Source organism: Phalangium opilio, unplaced genomic scaffold (assembly GCF_054372755.1).
Source record: "Phalangium opilio isolate 3A_F unplaced genomic scaffold, DU_Popi_V2 ptg000070l_1, whole genome shotgun sequence".
Taxonomy (NCBI): domain Eukaryota; kingdom Metazoa; phylum Arthropoda; class Arachnida; order Opiliones; family Phalangiidae; genus Phalangium; species Phalangium opilio.
Genome location: NW_028324182.1, coordinates 12427045 through 12447447, shown reverse-complemented (window position 1 = coordinate 12447447; position 20403 = coordinate 12427045). Strand labels below are relative to the sequence as shown.

General features: G+C 36.2%; 1 protein-coding gene across 1 annotated transcript; it reads right to left on the bottom strand.

The window, feature by feature from the left end:
* Nucleotides 1-5968: 5968 nt before the first annotated feature.
* Nucleotides 5969-20357, bottom strand: Zip48C (Zinc/iron regulated transporter-related protein 48C). Its single transcript, XM_089843277.1, has 8 exons — nt 20095-20357; nt 19960-19998; nt 19721-19879; nt 19538-19637; nt 19315-19464; nt 19174-19240; nt 13080-13337; nt 5969-7440 (listed from the first exon to the last, which is right to left on the bottom strand). The coding sequence occupies exons 1-8, from the start codon at nt 20200-20202 to the stop codon at nt 7362-7364; spliced, it is 960 nt and encodes a 319-aa protein (XP_089699403.1). The 5' UTR covers nt 20203-20357; the 3' UTR covers nt 5969-7361.
* Nucleotides 20358-20403: the final 46 nt, after the last annotated feature.

Genomic DNA, 20403 nt, shown 5'->3' with positions numbered 1-20403 from the left:
GATACAAAATCGAGAGAAAGAAAATACCATCACAATAAATTAAGAACTAAAATGAACTTTAACCTCAAAGTAACGAACTTTAAAAATCATGCAAACTTACGTTAATTATTTTAGACGTTTCCAAAAATATATTTACAAGTCCATGGATGTAACACTCAAAAATTTTCAACTACACGATAGGGTTAACTAATTTACACTGATCTGATACCGACGAACTTTCATACTTCAACGTAAACTTCTGGTAAAACAGCATTTTTCCAGGAAAAATGATCTCTCTCCGAGAGAGAGAGAGAGAAAGAGAGAGAGAAAAAAACTGTAGTACCTCTTTGCGCACCCCCTTTTAGGAACGAAGTAGCTAAGCTCTCTAGCATCATTTTTCCCATTCTGGAACACACTAGCGGCCGTTTTCCCTCCCGAATCTGTTCATTCTATTGACTAAACACGAGTACTCTCATTGGTCAAGGGAGACTAGTCAGAGTTTTCTTCTCTTACGTCTAGAGTTTTTCCTCCTAAAAAATATCCTAACATCATGGAAGGGGGTGGATAAAACTTGACTTTTTACCCCCCCCCCCCCCCCCTTGGTATATTAGCATAGCTGGCATTCCGTAGATTCCGGGCCACAAAACGCGGGCTTCGGACGGGGAGTACCGAGAAATATTTTTTTTAACTGTGATATATATAATATATAAAAAAACTGGCTGCGTATATAGATGGAGAAACGGAGTTAGTTCTAATAAAACAAAAACTGGTCGGCTCCTATTATTAACGTAACTTTACCGAAGCCGCCGCCAAAGGACATGGCCCTTTAAATTCATTGAATAAAGAGGATTTCTTTTTTTTTTATTCCAAACATAATACCGGTTTTTGATTAAAGAATAGAAAAAAAAAATCCAATTTACAAGTCATAGGGAGGGAAGGGGGAGTCAAAACATTTTTTACTTTATTTTAAAGGGTCCAGTTTTTGAAAAATATCCGTTGAAATTTAGCCTCATTTCCTTAACCTTGTAAAAAAAATATATAACCCCCAAGCTAGGGTGAAAAAAAAAATAATAAAAAATACTTTTTCCTGGAAATTGTAAACTGGTTAAACGAAGAAAATATTTTTGTAAAACCGTCATAACATATTTTAGTAATGATCCCCCAACGGCAAGGCAGTATATTAAGGCCCGAATGCGTACTACGAACTCGCGATGAAGCCTCAAAGCAAAGGCATATCAATGGTTTAGAATGTAGCCTAGGCCTAATTTATTTATGTTTTCAAGCTGCTACAAGTTCTTATGTCGATGCCCCCCTTAAGTGTTTATGTGTTTACAATTAGTAAAATTATTAATTTTGCTATAAATAATTATGCTTTAAATATTGATATGCCTCTGCGACAGTCTATCACTTTTAGCTTCTTCGCGAGTCCGTAAGCGCTAACATCACGATACAAGCAAGCTGTACGTAAGAGCTTAGGGGTACACATATTTCCTACTACGCCACCAAACATGGGGGATTAGGAATTGGGGGACATTCAAAAAAGCCGCTTTCTGTACAAATACATAGGAAGTTAAGGGGGAGAATGGCCGGGTGGAAAATATAGGAGGGAATAAAAATAAGGGGGGGGGGGCGCCAGAAGGGGCAAAATTTAGGAGAGGTTTCATGAATGAAAGACTGGAGAGTTCGTTCATACGAGCAGTGTGGAGTAAAAAAAAACACACTATACAATATATATGTATATATATTTGCCAACAGGGGGAAACGCAAAAAGAGGGGGTTTGTTTGCGGCGCGACGATTGGCTGATTGTTTTATTATTTTATATTTCTTTTTTTCTTTCTTACAATAAAGATATTTTGGTATCGCGTTTTTTTTTTTTTTTTAATATTATAAAAAGCAGATGAATAATTTTTTATGAAATACCTTAATTTATTTATTATTTTTTGTTTTGAACAAAAGGAAAGTCGAGGTAAAAATAATATATATTAAGGTGCGTGTCATGATTATCATTGTCAAAGAAAAAAAAAGGATATAGTTTTGAATAAAACAAAACCAAAACTAAAATAAAATAATAAAAACGCGAATTTTCTATTAAATCTTATGAACCGGAAATATTTGGTCACCCTAAACTAGATACGGGAAAAAAGAAACCTATTCTACACTTCATTGATTTTACTTTAATCTTTGATTGAAATTAAAATTGGGAAGAATAAGAGAGAGAATTTTCTTTTTTTTTTGAACGACGACCCCACGCGTAAAACCATGCAAGTTTGTTCATTCACCCCAGCTGGTTAAGAAGAAGAATATGTTAAGCCTAGTTAGGCTTAGTGTTAGGGTTTAGTGAACTTCAAAGACAACATTACCGTATGACATAAAATCTACAACACAAAATATTTCTCAGAACTAATCAACCACCTTTTCCTTAGGGTATTGTATTTAAATTTCAATCAAAAAATAAAGAGCAGACGACAGAAAAAAGGAAAAAATAAAACAGACATGGCGGACGGACTATATCTTTTCCACCCCCAGTTTTTCTTTTCAAATATGGCGAACTAAATTTAAAGACGACGTTGGAATGTGAAAATTTTTTTTCTTTTTGCACCATCCCCCCTCCATCTTTAACTTCTTTTTCCAAGTATTTATTATGATTTGGGGCCGAAGGGGTAAGAAAAAATTGACTAGGAATGCCTACAGGGTTAAGTCTAGAGACGGAGAAAAATTTTTCCAAGGCCATGAGGTATGAAGTTTTTTCAGGACATCTTTCCCCTTTAAAGTCGACCCCCATTTCAACTCGTCGGCTTCCCCGTATATAATATAATATCGGTATATATACATTTAAGTATTATAAAGGCCTAATTTCTATGGAATGCTAAGTTTTTTTTTTTTTTTACCCTAACCAACGCGATTTCTTTTAGGTGGCGTACGCAATTGGAGGGGGTTGTCAAACCCAGTTCAATGACCGTCTTCTGATACAACGTATTAACCACGCATGCGTCAATAGCTTTTTAAACAGGCGGGGGGGCTGGAACATATATATACAAAAAAAAAAAAAAAAGAAACGCGCGCGCGCGCGTACATAGTTCACGAGCTATGGAAACCAAGTATACATATATGAATTTTATAGCACCCTCGTGTCTAATTTTGAGTACCGTTAAAAAGGGCTTCGTCATTACGTAATTGGAGAGATATATATACTTTTTTGGCATAGAATACCTTACTCGGGGCGGGAGAGAGAGAGAGAGAGGGAGATTATGGATTAACCGTGACATAAATAGGCCTAATTTGGCCACGCGCCTACCTTCTCCATACGATACACGTATGAAACCGGAAGCTTCTTTTTCACTCTTTAAATACCTCTATCTGAGTATATTTAAACAGACTGTACAGACAGATTTACGGAATCGCGTGTATAATATTAAGGTAAAAGGAAATTGGTCTACTTCGCAAATTACTCGGTCTTTTTTTTTTCTACTACAAATTAAAAGCTACAGTACAGAAACCATTCTTAACAAAAAAACAAAAAAAAACATAAACGTTAACTTTCCCTGCCCTGACTTCTTAAGGGGTCCCCCCCCCCTCATAAAGGGGCTTGAAAAAAAAATAGAGAGAAAAGGGGACAACAAATAATAATAATCCCTTGTCACCTTTTGCCTGACCACTCAATTTTAAAGCTAGTGCTGCCGAGGGAGGGGGCAAAATTGGCCCTAATACCAAAAAAGATTTTTTTCTCAGCCTTTAAAAAAAATTCCTATAGGCCCTATGTATTTTTTTTATATCTATCTATCCATACCTTTGGTATATAGACGGGAGGTATTTTTTATTAAGGGTATGCGAACTTGGGGGGAGGGTGGTATTGAGGCATGAAAAGGGGGGGAGGATAGTAGCTAAGAAATAGCTTGAGATAAGGGGTCGGAAAGTTAAAAGGGGGATAGAGACCACCGTGGGAAAGAGTCTACTACGAACCCGGATCTAAGGCAGGCGTAAGAAAAAAAAAAAAAAATTCTCAAGCTTACCTTTTCTTCGCTGGGTGGTTCAACTCGACTGTAAGATGAAGTCCTTTTAAGTTGCGGATTTACCGCCTCGACTCCGGAGTTCGGGCGAAGAAATATGGACGTGGACGGGGTTTCGGAATTTTGCCCCAGAAGTCTATTTCAACATTGCCTTGCCTCCCCTCTCGCTATCCGTGGAGGAATTCAGAATTCTACCTGTTGCCCGCGCTGCAAAAATAAAAAGAAAAAAAAAAATCTAGTTAATGGCGCATTCTTCCTGGTACTAGGCGTACTACTACAAGGCACTCCGTCCCTACTAACCAAGGCTTAACAATTAAATAAATAAAAAAAATTAAGTAAACAGTAAACCTACATATAATTAACGATGAAAATAGTTAAACACGTTAATCTACCGATTCACTAAGTAAAAACAACCCGTATCCACACTCATCTTGAAAATTATAGACTAAAATGTTTAAAAGACGCATTTGGAACCATGAGGCATTTAGTAGCAGACGATATTTCATAGTAGTACTACGCTGCTACGAGTGGCGCGTGAGAAATTGCGCCTCTACATACATCATGAATAGCGCGCGAGAAGAGACCTATTTATCCCTACTACGTAACGTTGTCCGTACTCCGTAGAATAAAACAAATCCGAATACGAAAATTCTTCACTCCGTTGATAATTAATTAAATTCACTCTTTTCTTTTAATTGCAAATAAAAGACGCGTAATTAAATATTGACTTACGTAATTAAGAAAGTTGATTTCCATCGGAGAGAATTCGGTAAGGAAATTGGTTATTTCGAAAGCTCCGAAAAAGCAGTATACGCCACCGTTGAGTAGTACGCAATGGCAGGAAATGAACGAGCGGAGAAAATTTCTCTTTAGCGCAAAAGTCGCCGCCCATCCGCGCAAGCGCCGAGTCGTATTGGCTGCTCCTTGCCGCGGCAAACCAAAAATTCTTTTTTTTTCCCGCTCAGCAGCTTCAATCCGCTGATATAACAAGTGTTTCTTTTCTCGCGTCTATAAGCTTTTTGGTTTTGGTTAGTTTTGAGCTTCCGAAAAAATCATCATGCATGCATGTGGCTCAGCGCTGGCTGTTGTTATAAATAGTTCGCTTCCCGTCGCAAAAATATTAAAATATATATCCTAGAGATCCACTTGAAAAATCAGGGACTCTCTTTTAAAAACTCCAGGCAAAAATAAATAAAAAAAATACTGAATTTTTCTGGGTAGTTTTCAGTTCGCGGACTTGATCAAAGAGCGACCGGGAAATATAAATTAAACAGACACTTAAAAGCGCAGTTTCATTCGAAAAAGGGTTTTAAAATAAAAATTATTAAGGGGTTTTCTGCGTGAAAAATACTCTCATAATAACACCTTGTGGGGACGTTTTTGGCGCGCTTCCGCTACTAGGCAATTACGTCATAAGACCAACCAATGAGTTTGAATTGCCATGGAGTAGGTAGGCGCTAGTAGGGAAAAAATAGGCGATTTCAAAAAATGATTGAGTCGTTTTTGCTCTTAAAGTTGAAGCAACTCGTTTAGAGCATATTTTCATGAATTTTACAATTAAAAAAAAAGATAAAACTTTCAAGGTTTTTAAGAACCTAGCTTTATAAAACAAATTGGTCTTGGTCTTGAACGACTTGCTTTCCGGAAGTTGTTTCACTTCCGTTTTGGAGCTTGAGCTTCGTATAACTGACCAATTTATATACGACTACGAGAATTGATACCATTTGCACCAGTAGGCCAGGATATACTTTTCACTGCACTTTTTCCTACACAAGTAACCTGACTTCCTGGTGTAAATGGTATAAATCCTCCTAGTCTATTTTCGAATCCGTGATAATAATATAAACCTATCACTCTCGTGAAAAAAAAAAAAAATTATGAAGCGTAATTTTTAGGGGTAGAAATGATCCACCAAATAAACACCAACCAACACACACAGGCAAGCAAGCCTTGTGCTTCCGCGTAGTTTAAATTCCAGGGCTGATCTTGGTGAAAAATTATTTAATAGCCTTTGGAATTTATTCCTAAAGGGTGCTTTGTAAAAAGAGAGAATACAAAATAAAAAAGAGGAGTCGAAACTCCACACCCATCACCCATTTATAACAGACTTTGAATTTTATACAAAAAAAAAATATTTCTCCTATTTTGTGTAAAAATAGACCAATGAAAATCTAGGGGATGGGGAATTAGACATTCAAAAGTTTCAAATGAGGAGTCGACAACTTTTTGACTAAAAACAATTAGACAAGTAACCTTTAACAAAACAAAACCTAGTCAAAACATACCGAGACAACCTATGCCTTTTTTAAAAAAAAAAGTTTTACGTTTTTCCTCTCTCAATTATTACTTCTTTTTTTTTGCTAAATCTTCAGTTGATCTTTCGCCAAAAAAATACTTGAAAATTGGATATTTGCCAAGTTAGGAAAATATATTAAGGGTTTCAAAATGTTTAACATCTCTCCATTTAAAAATCTCCCGACAGAATCGAAATTTTTTTTTAATACACGATAACAAGTTTTGGTTAAAAAAAAAAAAAAGTAAAAAGATTTTGAAAAGATTAATTATATATCTATAATACAAGCACGCTTATACCATTAAAATGTATCGACTTTTTTTTAATAAAAATTTAGATCATTGCATCCACACATAAAAAAAATCATCGATTTTTATTTTTGGGAAGAAATACGGGGGAGGCAGAAGAAGTTAAGTCGTTCCACTTTAAGCCTAAATTTCAGACATAATAGCAGACGATAAAAGTCTCTAAGTTATTTCCTGAAACCTGCTTAACTTCATAAGCCTTGTCAGGCGTGAAAAATAAAAAAAAAAATAAATATTTCGATTGTTTTCCTAAGCCTAATTAAAAATGGCACCAATGATATTAAAATTTATTAATGATTATTAAATTAAATTAATAAATTTACTTAGAGATTGATTGATTGATTAGGCTTAGAGAATTTAAATATGAATGCTTCACACGGATTCTTTCTTTTATTATTCAAAGGAATCGTTAGGCCTAATCTTATAGTGTTTCAGAATCACAGTCGCATGACGAACACGAAGCTGAGACTGCTGAGTCATTAGGCCTATTTTCAAAAAGGCTTAACAAATCGACAAAAACAAAAAAAAACCATTAAATTTAATCCTATAATTTAGGATTATAAATAGCTCTTAAGAAACAATAAGCGAATATCATTATATATAATAATATTATATATAAATAAATTTAACAACACATTCTCAAATATTAAATTTAGTGCCAAAATATTTGGCATTACGTAGTCAAAAATATAATTTTTATTTTTTAAGTTAAAAATCTTTTTTTTTTTAAGTCCTATAATTGAAGAAAATTGGCACGTGGTATTTTTTGGCTTCAGTTAGGATAATCCAACGTCTAGTGCCATCATTACAACGAAGCCAAAAATTGTTGACCAAGATGTTAATTTTATATTTCCGCTATGGACAATATGATAAGACAATGTCATTATATAAAGAACAAATTCCTGTACATGTCAGGTAAGTTTAAAAAAAAAAAGAGTAAAATATACAGGTAAACAGAGGTGAAATAAAAACCATAAAACTTTTGAATAAATTAACGAAAAGTAATTTCAAGAAAAACTAGTCGAGTCTCGAGACAGTTTGAAATATAACGACTGTTAAAAATTATTCCCTAGTCAATTTTGAGCGAAAATAATGCATTATTAATTGCTTTTAACAATTCAAAATTCGCTTCGGAATTTATTCAACGATTTTAGGGTCAAAAAATATGACATTTTATGTGACAACTTGGGTTTAAAAAAATATGACATTATAGGGGACGACTTTAAGATATTGGACAAGTGTAGACATTTGAGAGGGAGGGTCCCCAGTAAAAGAATATAGTATATAAACGTAGAAAAGGAGGGAAGGGGCAGAGAAGAGAAGAAAAAAAAGAGTGATGAAATCCATTTCCTCTCTATTCTTCGGTCACTTCCGGCCCTCCTTATTTTGGAAGCTCTGTGGCAGGCTTAGAAGCCCATGCATGATGCTATAGCCTTTTTCGAGAAAAATGTGGGACGGTTTAGGCGCGAGATGCTAAAAGCGCGGTCATTCCCACGCGCGGATTCATGAGAAGCCCCCGACTCTTCTTCCCTTTTCAAAAATCTTCGCGCCAAAAAAAAAGGCGCGAAGGTTAAACTTTTTCTAGACGGGGTACGATCCCTCGTGATTTGCTTATAAAACAAGTCACGCAAATCACGTTATTCGTATTAGCTAGGTGTGGTTGGAAACGGGGGAGGACGTGCTAGTCAAGTATGTGCTTGCTAAGGTGGTGCAGTATGCGTGATTTCTAACTTGCTAAAGTAATATACGAGATGACACAACGGTTGGTGTACATTAAATACTTAATGGGAAGCATTTACTCAAAGTATTAAGTTTACAACTCAATCAATATTTAAAACCAGACAAATCATTAGCGCAATTAGCTAGGTTGCTGTGTTCCTACATGCAATTGAAAAGGTATTTCATAAAAGTCTGCATGCATACCAATAGAACCTATGCAGCGTATTTGAAACTCTAACTTACCAGTTTCTGGCCAAGCTTGTTTTATTTTCGTGTACCAGGGGTCCACAGACAAACACACACACAAACAAACAGTATCACACAGCTAGGTATGTTATATAACCAACCACACCTAGCAAAAAACCTAGATGCGCTCCTCCTTAATAACAGAAACCCAATTTCTTAAACTTAGATCTCAAGGGGGTAGAGGCCGAAAAATTGGCATCCTAAATGTTGTATAAGAAACTCGAAGTATTTTTTGTATGGGCATTGAAAGTAAACTAAATTGATGTTATCAACCTAAATTACTCCATAACTCACTTCGTGAAGGGGTAAGGGCACATTTTTAAGGATAAGGAATCAATGTTTATATACGATTTAATAATTATCTTCGCGTTAATCTATTTTTGGTATCACTTTCTTGAATGTGTACTCGTGAGATTTAAAGGCGAAAATACGATACGCTAGTCTGAGTTTTTGTTACAAGTCAAATTTTCTAGACAAGGAAGTCAGAAAGGGGTAAAAATTATTTTAAAAAAAAAAAAAGAACAGAGTCCCAGACTTCTTTCTTCTTGGGAACCTAGACTGGATTCTCTTTTTCTTTAAACCGAGAGAGAGAGGAGAGAGAGAGGGAGAGATAGAGAAAAAAAAATGCATAATAAAAAGTTTCTATTTTTAGAGTTTTTTTACAATGTTGGTTGGAAGGTGCTCGCTTAGCTTCGGAGTTTGCTGCGGAGAACTTCTATTTTTTTCGAAGGAGTTTTTCGGGGTCAGACATTTAACGATTTTTCTTTGGTATAAACTAGTTCTTTACCTCATTTAACATTGCAATACGCCCTGGTCTGTAATCTAAATACAATAAAAGTCTGGTGCATGCATGCCTACTCTCGAGAACAACTCATACATACTCATTCCTCAATTAAATTATTTGCCTAAAAATAGACGGGTTAGAGTTTGATTCAGAACGTCTTGGAGTTCAGTTTAAATCAGTTCTTGAGTAATTAGGAAAATAATCTGAATTATATAGCTGCACTGAAGTTTAATAGACAATTTCTATGTAACTAAGATGCCTTCCATCTCGATTTTTGGCGCATGCGCTACAGTCTTTTTGTATCATGAGAGTACGTAGAGACAGCAATGTTACCACCGCCCCCTTGTATGTCCCAATACAACGTCTATAGAGAGCTTTTAGTTGTAGGAGGTGCTGAGTCTCGTGACATAATTTACACTGCCATATTGGTGGGTTTAAAGCAGGAATGAAGCTGAGACCACCCCAATATGGCTACCAGAATAGCGGTAAGACTTGGGAGGGTGTGACGTACTACTATACCATCTGAAAGCTCTCTATTCCGTTGGTTGTTAGCGATCTGCCACCATGGAGCAATAGTTAAGAAGATGCGATGCAATGCAATGCAATTCAATGTTAAGGCAAATATGAAAATCCAATGACAATAAACGGGTTAAGAGAGTAGAAATCTTCTCTAACCCATATGAATAAAAAAATACAAAACTCTTGCATGGCCCTTTCCTTTAAAAAGCCTTTTAAAAACATCACATTGAAATTTTAAGAAGAAAAAGATGACTGATATTGACAATGCTCTGTGACTTTAGGAGGGTCATTAGTCTACCGAAAAAGAATAGATAGAACTTAAACAATGTCGGCTTGAAAAAGATGACCATTATCTATCAGAAAAATCTTTAAAATAAAAAAAGGAAAAAAACCTTTAGCTTATGTCTGTCGCAAGACACGAAGATTTTTGTCTTGGGTAACTAAAACTCTCTAGCCTTAGTAAAACCGTACGTTAAGAATTTCGCAATAACCTTATAGTACCAGTACAAAGGACAAATATACAGGGTGTTTGTGAAAGGTCCATCAATAATGAAAGGGCGTATTTATTGGGCCATTTTGAGTCGAAAATGTTCTATGACATTTTTCCGTTCGGGCCACTGTTTTCAAGTTATGATTGGAGTAATTTACGGATGACCCCTTAAATTTAATTAAGAAATTGAAAGACAGCGCTAATTTAATGAAGGGGTCATCCCTAAAATATTCAAATCATAACTCGAAAACCGTGGCTCGGACGGCTAAATGTCATAGAACATTTTCGACTCAAAATGGCCCAATAAATACGCCCTTTCATTATTGATGGACTTTTCACAAACACCCTGTATAAAAAAGAAAAGGTAAAGGAGGGATTCGTATAGTAAGTTCTATAATCAGGGAGTCATGGATGGTGCTATATATTCCAAAACCATGGATCTTAAACACCAAAAGGGGATGGGAAACTTCATTTGTAAAATACCACGATATGAAAGAGTAAGAGGAGATTACGATTCTAGTATACTAGAAGGTCACTACAATGTAAGCGCGTATGTATTATCCCAAAACGCCAAAAATTACGTATTTTCTAGTCTTCATAAATTTGTCTCCATACCCTGATAATTTTCCTCTTATTTTCATTTATACCTTGAACAAAAAAACACTATTGAAGTTTTGGGGTTTATTACACTGAATAGGATAACAAGCCTTGCATTTATATCCTTAAGGCTCTTATAGGAAAAGGACGATTTGTCTTATGTCTACATAATGATAGGTCTACAAAACTAATTTCGAAGATGCACAATACCTACTGTGCTTTTCTAGAGAGTGCAGTTTCAAAAAACAGCAAGAAGTGATATCTAGTTTATTAAGGAAAAGGTATAAGATGCCTAAGTATTCGCGCCGCGCCATAGTCCCAGTCCCCCTTTCAAAATACAAGGGGGGACGTAAAAGGAGACCGGGCTATTTCGATGCCTCTCCTCAGTCGGAAAATTGTACGTAATTTTCCGTCATTCGCGTCGCGCTGACGTGAGTTTTCAAGAACAAATAAGATGCTGGTTGTAAATAATTTAGAGGCGGGGATTAACTCCGGACCTACTATAAGTTTGGACTAGAGATAAAGCTAGAAACGTGGCGCGAATTTATTTATACCTTCTCCCTAGTAACCTAGATATCGCTTCAGTTCATATTTCTTTGAAAGAAATCGTAAAAAGCACATGGACAGTGCAGCTCATATAGGGGGTTGTTAAAAGTTGACATTTTCAACTTGTTCTCTTTTTTCTATATCCAAGGGTAAAAGAGTGAGTGACGCGGGACTTTTCTTGAAATAGATATCAGGGCTCCAACTCGTATAGGAGACTGTAGGGGAGTGCTAAATATATATTACATAATAGCCATGTAGATGTTTTTCTCTCTCTTTAGAGAGAGAGAGAGAGAGAGAGAGAGAGAGAGAGAAAGAGAGAAAAGATTTGGGAAGCTGAGAGTATAGTGTAGAAGAAGTTTTTTTTAAGTTCTGGGTTGCATGGTTACTGGTTAGATCTTACTTAAAAGAGCGCCAAGCAGTTATCACTATACACCCTACCCTAATATTGGTTGTCTTCCAATTGGCTAAATGTTATACAGTGTATCTATTAATATGAAGCTAAGCGTCGCTCGTGATCTCGTCGTTGTCTTCGGACTTGGAAATAAGTAATCCGTCGTAAAATTATAGTTGAGGGCGTATTTTAGGGTACAGGTGGTGCAAGAAAAAACGCGTCAACAGCCTACAACTAAGTTCCTTTCTATAGTAAATAAACTGAACTATTACGAGAATAGTTCAATTATGACACGGTGGTTTATAAAGGGAGGCTGTGCATATAGTGTACAATAATTTTCATTTACCCGCATTACTTCTTATCACGATCTCGGTAGACAGAATGGGTGGAGCTAAAAATCTCCGATCTTAATGTGAGTTTAGGACACGTGATTTGTTATAAAGGGTCGCCACACATTTTAATTTCAAAATAGGTTATCTATGAGAGTCTAAGGTAATTTTCACAATACTTAGCTAACAGTTCTGACCCTGAAACGTCACACCCTTCTATCTCTTACTGGAGTTTCATCCCCCCCCCTAACGGTTGGAAACAGTATTCTACGCGCAAAAATGCCAACCAAGGAGGGGCTGCGTGACGTCATACTATCTCTTCCCCATAGCCAGTTGTTAGCTCCCTATTACTGGCGTTTAAAATGACTTGTACTATGAACTTATAAACGCTTAGATATGGGGCTAGAGAAAATGGCTCCCCCCTCTCTCTCACACAATTAACTTCAATGCAGAGTTGTCAGGCCTCTATACACCAACAGTCTGGCAACACTGCATGGGGGACATTGAAAATGAAAAAACAGCCTTTAGTGGAAATAAACGAATCAAAATGAAAATCTCTTAAACTTCCAGGCATTTAAAAAAAATTCTGTTTACCCGTTTCGCGCTTTTTTCATTTCAAATTCGTTGACCTTTTAACCCCCCCCCCCTTAGAGCGGTGGCAACCCATAGTTTGTTAACATTAAAGCCTCCCTTTAAAGAATGGATCGAGTTAAGGAAGACACGACACGACCGTAGCCTCCGCCACTTGTCGGTAGGCGGATGATTTTTTTAAAACTCCATTTATATTCATTCATAAATCGCAAGGTCCAAGGACATTACTCGCCGTATATTAAACTCACCCCTCCCCTGCCCCCCCCCATCAATGTACTTTACCTGGTATGAGCTTCGGGTATGATATCGTCAACGACGACGTAGACCATGGCGCCAGCGGCAAAGGATAAGGCGTAGGGTAGCAAGGGTTCCATCAAGGTGACCCCGGCAGCTCCGGCTAAACCGGCGAAGATTTCGACGAAACCGCTGAGTTGACCCCACCAAAATGACTTCCAGAGACTAAATCCGCATCGTCTCAATGGTAGACTGACAGACAAACCCTCGGGGAAGTTTTGGATGCCAATGCCCAGCGCCAAATTCCTTTCCCAGGCGAGCAGAGTGATTCAAAAATACATACATACATATATATATATATATATTATAAAAAAAAATAACATTATAGAAACATAACCATTATACGTAAAACTAGATCCAAATCCGGATAAATTTTAACTTCCAACATCTTTCAAATTCATTTTCATAAAATATTCGGTATTATTTTAATACAGAAATTGTTAAATTATTTAAATGACAACCATTATTTAAAAAGTTTTCCTCGAATTAATAATTTATAAAAATCATTTTTAAGCTATATAAGATTAATGTTAAACTTTTTTAAATTATTCCTTAAATTTGACTAATAGATTTCGGAAATGGTTTAAAATAAATAAATCTTTGTAGATAGATCATAACAGATTTTTATAAATTTTATTCTTCACTTAAATTGTTTATTTAGTTCAAATTACACCTTCTAATAACTTTGTATAATTTCATTGGTCAATGGAGGTGTCGGACATACAACGATAATTTTTGATATATTGCAATTTTGTCAGCCTGAACTGCTAGGCTTCCTCTCAAATTACCCAAATAGTCTAGCAATAACGAGGAAATGGCAAAACGCAATTAAGTGAAAATATGTAAATGTATTTTAACATCGTTTTAAACTTTATTAAGGCAAATGTCCGACCTCATGACTACCCAGACATAAAGACGAAAGACTAGACCTAATAATAAAAATAAAAAATAAAAAAAATAAACTCAACCCAAAAGAAAAAAATATACATATAATAAATTCACGGTTAATCGCGACTCCGTAGTCGGGAGTGTTACGATTAACCGATTAGGTTTCATCTCATCTTCCGCTTCGAAATTTTTTCCAAGAAAAAATCTCTCTCCTCTCTCCCCCTCCATCGTCTCGTAGCCTTTCTTTAACAATTTCTTAACATCCCTCCCCAAAGAGGAATTCCAAAATAAGGGGGTGTCTCCCCCTCCCGCCTTCCCCGAGTCCCTTCGGCTTGGCTTCAACGCTCAATCGGCCGTCCACTTTTCACAACTACCCTAACACTACTTGCCCCAATAGCTCGGGGGCAAAGCCCTCCTTTTTCCCCCTTTTTCTTCAAGATATTCCCATTTTTACGCGTTAAAAAAAAAACTTCACCAGCCACACAGCGGCACACATCAAACACCCATAACTGCCTCTCTTTTTTTTTAGTATGGCTAGGGAAAAAATTCTTCTTCCCACCGCTACTAACCATCTCCGTTCTCAAACTTTTAAAAAAGTTACGAAGAGAGAAGGGGTCGTTTATAAATTTAAAAGCGCGATGATGGAGTCTAAGTAGGCGGAGCCTAGAATTGTTCATGGCGTGGGGGTGGATATGTAGGGGTAGAAAACGATGCTGCTGACAAGATAAAAGGGGATAAAGCGCAAAGTTTTAAACTTCAGGCAGCAAAAAAGCAGTGTGAGGAGATAAATATAATCATTTTGGTGGGGGACGATATTCATTGGGTTAGAGTGACTATGACGTTTTCAGTATAATTTTCTCCGATTTGTCGGAGTCTATTCTCGCCTTAATTATAAGTACATCGTGTTCAAGCTTAAAATAAAAACACATTGAATCGAATGATGTTGAAGAGAATGTTAGAGAACAGTGACCTAACGATAAAGTTCATATCCCTTCAATAGTACACGAAGAAATTCCTTCTCGACATTTCATATGAATTAAGACTAAACGGCGGTTATCTAGATTACTGTATAATAAACCGATTTCCGTCCTGTACTTAAAACCGGGGGTATAATTAATGCGCCATCCATGTGAAGGTGGTGGTGGGTGCCTGTAGAAGTCGTAACCCACGCGCCAAAACGACCGGAAGTGATTATAAAAAGGGTAAAAACTTTTCTTTGTTAATTTCCCGTATAAATTAAAAGAGGAAGAAGTTAAGAAGAGCGCTAGACGAAGAGGGGGTTATACTATTAGAAAGTGTAACTGGTAAATGATGAGACTAAAGGAATGGTCCCCCGTAATACGCTCTTGTAAACAATGTGGCCCGGCAGGTTTCTCTCTCATTGCTGCCCGACATAGGTTACTCCTCTGTACTCTCTTCCTTCCCCCCAGCCTCTCTCGCCCAGTCTCTTAGAGTCCCCATCACTAAAAGCTATCGCCACTTCCCCTCCTCTCCTCCTACTCCCAGTTAAATCCCCTTCCCTTATTGGGACGAAAAAGATGGGGGTCCAAAAGTGTTAAAGGGGGGGGGGACGAGAAACGCATTCCAGACGAGCTTAGCATTCCCAAGGATCGACACCACCGGAGAGCTGCGGGAGCAATGAGGCAGCGCCCGTAGGAATAAAAACCCGAACAAGTTGGACAACCCAAACATAACACGGCTTTGGGAACTATGCGTACGGATACGTTTGCATTACAACATCTATGATAATTTCTCAAGAACTAAAACTATTCTAATGGCCCGAATGCGTTGCAAAAACCAAACTATTTTTCGTTGGATAATGGGAAAAGTTTACACCAAAACGTAGTGCTCAGTACGAAACTTGGTCTTTCGATATTTTTTAGATAACAACAGATTCACTGATTATTCTAATATCGTCTTTAACAACGGAATAAACCTTTAAGACACTCGGCATTATGGCAAGGCTTATTGTTATAACACACTTTGTGCCTAGAATCATGACTAAAAAGTTCTGGAGCAAGAAAAATGCGGGAAAAGTGCCGCTTTACAAAGAACATAAAACATACTTTGGGGCATACTATACTCTTCCTCTAAGTTAGACAAGGTGAAAGAAAAATATAGCCAAGGAATTTAAACTAATTTAATTTAGATTGTAGTTTAAAAATAAAATTTAGCAAAGGGTACCAGCCAATGTCAATCAGACCAATAAACTCGAAACCACTACGAGTTCTAAGGGTTTAAAAAGAGAGGGGGGTACCTTACACCGAGCAATGCGCCGGCCATTCGCCTAAAAAAATTATACGAAATGAAAAGGTAGATTTGCACCCCCAAAGACAAACTCCGCGCGCTCTCTCTCTCTCTCTTCTCTCATCAACCTGACCGACCGTCGCCCTAATTTGTTTCTAGAGAATCCTTTTCTTTAATTATTATTATCTTTAAACGAGCGTAGCATATCTTAACGCTAGTTAAATTAGATTCTTTTAAGTTATATTTTTTTTTATAACTCATTTTCTCTCGTCTATAGATCAACTCGCATCCTTTTTTTGTACATAAGAATATTTTAAACGCGTTATAAAATCAGGCCACAGGCAATTTTTCTAACCCTTTTTTTTAACTTAGCATTTAATTGGCGATCTAAATGTCAAAAATAACTCAAAACCAATGCAGTGAAACGTCAAAAAAAAAAAAAAAATAACTTTTTTGGTCTATTTGTACTTCAGTGTACGCTTTGCAATTTGCAAATATGTGGCGTTACAATATTTTAAAAATTAAACTAGATATTTCTAAAGAGATTACAAGTTGGCTAATTGGTTTTTATTTAAATACCAGAAGCTAATTAGTAGAAGTATTTAAGTGCGTTTTACACCACTCATAGAGAAGCCAAGGCCTAAACTATCAATTACGATTCATTTATAGACTTATGAGTGCAAATTCATGGAAGTAAACGCGTTTTACACCACTCATAGAGAAGCCAAGGCCTAAACGATCAACTAGGATTCATTTATAGACTTATGAGTGCAAATTCATAGAAGTAAGCGCGTTTTACACCACTCATAGAGAAGCCAAGGCCTAAACGATCAATTAGGATTCGTTTATTGACGTATGAGTGCAAATTCATAGAAGTAAGCGCGTTTTACACCACTCATAGAGAAGCCAAGGCCTAAACGATCAATTAGGATTCGTTTATTGACGTATGCGTGCAAATTCATAGAAGTAAGCGCGTTTTACACCACTCATAGAGAAGCCAAGGCCCAAACGATAAATTAGGATTCATTTATGGACGTATGAGTGCAAATTCAAGGAAGTAAGCGCGTTTTACACCACTCATGTAGAAACCAAGGCCTAAACGATCAATTAGGATTCATTTATAGACGTATGAGTGTAAATTATGGTTCAATTTTTGATTTTGTTGTCGTAAGTTGTGCTCTACCGCCTTAAAATTAAAATTAACGCGCTAGAAAATTCAGATGAAGATGGAGAGAGACAGAGAGAGAGAAAATAAGAAAACAGTTTTAAACAATACTTAAGATCATTTAGGGACGGGCCATATTATTGAGACTAATTTTTTGTAACTGGTATTATAAAAAAAAGGAGCTACCGGTACACTGAAGAATGTGCGCGCATAATCATTTCAGAATTCTTTTTTTTTTTTTTGTTTTCCCACCCTAGTTGTCCTCCTCCCTTTCCATCCGCGATATTTTTCTCTGGGCCCGTCTTTAGGCGGCCTCAAGGCCGAAAGCTCCAAGAGATTTCTCGGAATCGCGGGTCCGACGACCGGCACATAGACCGCACACGTTTTCAAGAACGCGGGCTTCTACCACCCATCCCCCCCCTCCTCTTCCCTCTTAAACCATCTCAAACCCAAACACCCCCCAGTCTTCAATTCCCTACCAGTATAACCAATAAAACCCCATAGCTTTGGCTTCATAGCACATTCAGGGTGAAATCCCCTTACCTACCATTACTACTACTTTTTCTACTACTACTACTACTGCCGCCACATTTTCTTTTGTATCTTTTAGTATACAAATATTTCTAATAGGGTAATGGCAGCCCTCTGGCTTTGACTGTATTAAGCTCTATGGGGAAATAACATGGGGTGCCATTAGTCTATAACATTATTTTTTTTTTTTATTACAATCAGGTTTGTTTTTTAGGGAGGAAACATGTTAATCCTCTTTCCCTGAGTTCCTGATATTTGAAAATCTTTCCCTAACCTCAACCAACATCAACCAACCAGATCATTAACAATTTAATTTAATTTAATTTAACTTAACCAGGGTTTGTACAAAATTTTTGGAATGAAATTCCTAGCTGACTTTTCCAGGTTTTCCCTGACTAAATCCCACACAAATTTCCCTGACCTTATGCAATAACGTACATGGCGAACGTATATGAAAACCAATCTATATTCACTCAAATAATTTTTGCACGAGTTATTTTTATAAAAATTAGCCAATTAATTCGTTTAAATTTAATTTAAAGTAAATCATAAATAACCTGAGCGAGCGAAGCGAAACAAGCTCCGCGAATTTGGGGCTTTGCTCAAATCTCAGACAAAAAATTTTCTGATCACCATTATACTTTAAATTTCCCTCCAATATATTTTTCCCTGACATTTCCCTGACTTTTTAGGTCCATTTTAAATTTCCCTGACTTTTTAGGTCCATTTTAAATTTCCCTGACTTTTCCCTGACTTTTTAGGCCCATTTTCAATTTCCCTGACTTTTTAGGTCCATTTTAAATTTCCCTGACTTTTTAGGTCCATTTTAAATTTCCCTGACTTTTTAGGCCCATTTTCAATTTCCCTGACTTTTTAGATCCATTTTAAATTTCCCTGACATTTCCCTGACTTTTTAGGTTCATTTTAAATTTCCCTGACTTTTTAGGCCCATTTTCAATTTCCCTGACTTTTTAGGTCCATTTTAAATTTCCCTGACATTTCCCTGACTTTTTAGGTCCATTTTAAATTTCCCTGACTTTTTAGGCCCATTTTTAATTTCCCTGACTTTTCCAGGTTTTCCAGGTCGTGTACGAACCCTGTTAACCTTTTCTCAATTAGTTTAAAGAAATTTAATTATAGACTAATGAGATACTTTTTTTTTTCTTTTGTGGGATTAATTTCAAAACATTCTCTCAAATTCCCTGATTATTCTAAATCCCTAAGAAGATTAAAAAAAAGTTTGATATTCACCTTGCATTTTCAAATGTTGCATTTGATTTTCCGATAGCTCCAAAACCCACTCCTACAGCTAAACCCTCTGAAAACCACCATAAAGAGCAAAGATTTTGCTAAAAGTATAATTAATAATCAATTAAAACCGCCGCTAATTACCTGGAATATTATGTACAGTAATAGCAATGACTAGAAGCATAATTCTCCTCCAAGAATTTTCATCCACACTTTTATTCAAGCATACATCATCTACTAAACTATCCTCTCTTTTATAAACGCGTTTCCTAAGTGTGTCTTGGGTATATTGGGCTGAATAGTTAAAAATTAATTACCAATTTATACAAGTAATCTTAATTAAATAATAAATTTTCATTTTACTTACAATTATAACTAGAATTTGAAGATATCCTAATTGTAGGAATGTCAGAAACTTTGTTTAAACCTTCACCAAGGTTTAAACCTTTTTGAAATGAAGCTGGACTCTAATTAATTAATTAATTAAATTTAATTTAATTTGAGTTTTGTCATCTCTTAGCTACCAGAATTATTTAATTTAATTACTTACCAAACTAGGTAATAATAGATCAACAATGTAGACAAATAAAGCTCCTAAAAGGAACCCACTTGCTACTGGAATTAAACTCATGAATGCACTTCCATATTGCGTTTCTGATATCGATATTGCTGGAGCTAACAGCGACCAGAAAGAAGCCGCCAGCATAACCTGTTTACACATAAACATTTTTAATTGCTTACATAATAAATTAATAAAGAAGTTGGAAGTTAGTTTTGACCAAAACTTACTCCAGCAGCAAAGCCAAGGCTTCCATCCAAGATTTTTCTCTGTAAATACAATAAATAATTATTTAAGATACCGAGGCTTAATTAATAAACATATGTTTACACATTATTGCGCAATTTTAAATAGTTAATTATTACCTGTTCCGAGTTAAAAACGAATACCAAAGCTGAACCAGCAGCAGTTAGACCCCATGTTAGAAACGTTCCTAACAACGCTTGAATGATGGGGTTATAATTTCTTATCATTTTATAATTAAAACACGTTATTAATAGTCAATTATCATTTAAAAAAACATAAATTACTGTCAAAGATATATTAATTTAGTATTAAAAACATAAAAAGTAAAACTATGACCTGGGATTAGGCTTAAGTAACATTAACACACCAGACAAATTTACCATCGTCTGCTTTAAAAGTTCAGATTTTCCTCACTAGGTACCGCCACA